This window comes from Orycteropus afer, unplaced genomic scaffold (genome assembly GCF_000298275.1).
Source record: "Orycteropus afer afer isolate SDZICR_OR568_19922 unplaced genomic scaffold, OryAfe1.0 scaffold00065, whole genome shotgun sequence".
Lineage (NCBI taxonomy): Eukaryota > Metazoa > Chordata > Mammalia > Tubulidentata > Orycteropodidae > Orycteropus > Orycteropus afer.
Window position 1 is genome coordinate 10,632,072 of NW_006921652.1, and position 2,653 is coordinate 10,634,724.

Sequence of the window (2,653 nt, forward strand, 5' to 3'; positions counted from 1 at the left end):
CATATATTCTGACAATTGCAGTCACCATGGTAAAGCAGGCCTCACTCTCCTAGGTTTTTCTGAGTTCCTCTGCATAATTCTACAGGGTGGGGAGAAATACCCAACTGTGAATTGAGCTTCTTGAAAATTTAAAAATTCTTGAAAATTTGAAAAATTCTCAAAAATTTGAAAAATTAAGCTTCCTGAAAAATGTATTTACTTCTAAAAGTATTTAAAACCTTTCTGAGGGAATGAAGATCCAGGGGGCCCAAGTGTTCCTGGGGCTGGAAAGAAAAATAAATCATGGAAAATAAGCTTAAGACACAACTAATAAGACTCAAGAATGACTTCTCTAGGCTCAAGCTGCTGGCAACACAGTAATGAAGTCTTGTCTTAACAAATCAGAGTAAGGTTGGGGTAGATAGGAGACAGGGATAGACAAGGTGGCAAATCAATCCAAATCAAGTGCTCTTTTGCCTTGTAATTGAATCTAATGGTAACTGTAAACAGAGGCTTAAGTGTAGGACAACAGTAAATGAATGATTCAAGTGACACCACCATCACAGGCCTCCCCTTTTGATTTACAACTTGCATCAACCATCAAGAGTTACCGTAAACCAGTACTTTAAGACTGTGTTTTCTTGAATGGGGTTCAGAGCAGAGAGAAGTGGGCTTGACAGGCTCCTGGTAATCCCGTTCATTGCAGGACACCTCCAGGGATGAGGAGCCGAGCTGTGTACTCTGGCTTGTACCACCTGCTGCTTCTGCTGGTCCATTTTCCCATCCAGATCAGCAAACGTAACAAGTAGTTCTTCAGGTGTTCATTGCCCTTCTAAGTACACAGCAGGGTGAGGAGGGCATTTCTTAAACACCCAGTTTTTCTTGGTCAGCTTATTTTGTTTAAATACACACGGTAGACATTCCTGATGAAGGGGGGTGAGGGTTAGATTGCAATTTTCTTAACTCAAAAGAGCTAATTAAAAAAAAAAAAAGGAAACTGCTCCCCATGGAAGTCAGCAGAACAAAAGAAAAATACTCAGAGGTGTGTAGAATAAGACTGAGTACATTAGTTACTCAAGTCACAAGAGTTAAAACTCTATACCCCTTCCCCAATGAGCACCCTTCCCCAGCCCACCCCCCCTTCAGCTCCGCCTTTTTGTGCAGCACTGTCCCCAGATGTGGGGATATACAAGTCCTCCTCAAAGCTTTCTGTCAGCTCAGTACTTCACTCCTGGAATAAACTCCTTGGCATCTGGGTTCAGGTTACTTTTGCTCTGAAAGAAGAATCAAGAGATAATGAATCTCAAGGGAAGCTGCACTTTAAAGGTCATTTTCTCTCTGCTTCCATTACTACCAGTATCTTCTTTTCAGCCTCAAGGAGAGAAATAAATAAAATTCTCTGTATACGAGCCTGTTACTGCATTCTATGCTAGACTTCCTTCAACATAAAAGCTGGGCTGCTCCCAATGGCTCCTGACACACCAAGTCCTGACCAACCTCATTTTCTCTTTACTTTAGACTCCTGTTCCCTTCATGATGCTTTCTAAATTCTCACCAGAGGTCTGCAAGTTTGACTCCAAAAGAATCTTTCAATTCACTGAGTACCTTCCAGCTTGATAAAAATCAAAGTATTCCATCAAACCAGTTTGGTTACCACAATCCTTATTTTCTGTCATCTTTTTATACTCACCTCCTTTCCTATCTACTGTCATATGAATATCCAAAACTTTAGCAAAACTGCAGGGTACAATCACTCAGAACACGAACTGTGTGAGAAATAAAACACTCACAGAACATATTAAATAAACACAGAAGACAGGGAATTAATCTATTGGGTCTTTTAAGTGGAAAATGGGCTCTCAGGAGTATGTTCTTTCCAAAGTGAGCAGGCAACTTTTGTAACATTCAAAACTACATTAAATATAGATTTGGGAGACAGCAAAAGGGAAGGACAGCAGCAAAGGGTAATTTGAAGCCAAACCTCTTTAGTGTTCAAATTTTTATTCTTAATGCCAACTCCACTTTGAAAAGCCCATTAGGAAAAAACGGAAGGTGGTGATGCTGGCAATAAAAAATGTTTTCACAGCGCTTTATGAGGTACTATGTGTCTTCAAAGCACCTTCCTATTAATGTCTATGTGATGACTGAAGAAACAGTGGCTCAGAGGACTGCAGAGACTTGCCCAAGATTGTAGGGCTAAGAAATATGACTCCAAGTCTTCACTACATTGCATGAGGAATCACATATGACTCTTACCAAAATATCTTCAGAATCATGACTGTCGCTGACAGAAAGGCCATTTAACTGTTGTTGCAACTGTCCCATGGCCTGAGGCAGATCTCGTGATGGAATAAACCAGTCCTGGTCTTCTTCATCCAGCATCTCTTGGAAGCAGCGGTCCAAGAAGTCTTGCTCCTGCAGCTCCTCCTCCACCTAGTGAGCAAAGGGGAGGAGCTCAGACTGACTGTCCCAATGGGACTCACTCCGAGCCCCACCTCTTTCCTTCAGAGGTTATTACTCTACAATAAAGAATCTTGGATAATATCTACTCAGAATTAAGATGCTTCTAATGACTGGCTAGAGAAAATTGTGTTAATTTTTTTTTTTTTTTTATTGTGATTTGGGTGAAGATTTACAGAGCAAATTCACTTTCCATACAGCAGTTCACATACAC

The 2,653-nt window shown here is 40.8% G+C and overlaps 1 protein-coding gene across 1 annotated transcript in view; it reads right to left on the reverse strand.

Moving 5' to 3' along the window:
- Positions 1-1,196: 1,196 nt before the first annotated feature.
- The window catches only part of PAIP2B (poly(A) binding protein interacting protein 2B), a 13,278-nt gene continuing 11,821 nt past the window's right edge, over positions 1,197-2,653 (reverse strand). Inside the window, exons 2-3 of the mRNA XM_007940115.2 lie at positions 2,236-2,412; positions 1,197-1,253 (exon numbers count right to left, since the gene is read on the reverse strand). Coding sequence (XP_007938306.1) covers positions 1,197-1,253; positions 2,236-2,412 — 234 coding nt within the window. The remainder of the gene's footprint in view (positions 1,254-2,235; positions 2,413-2,653) is intronic.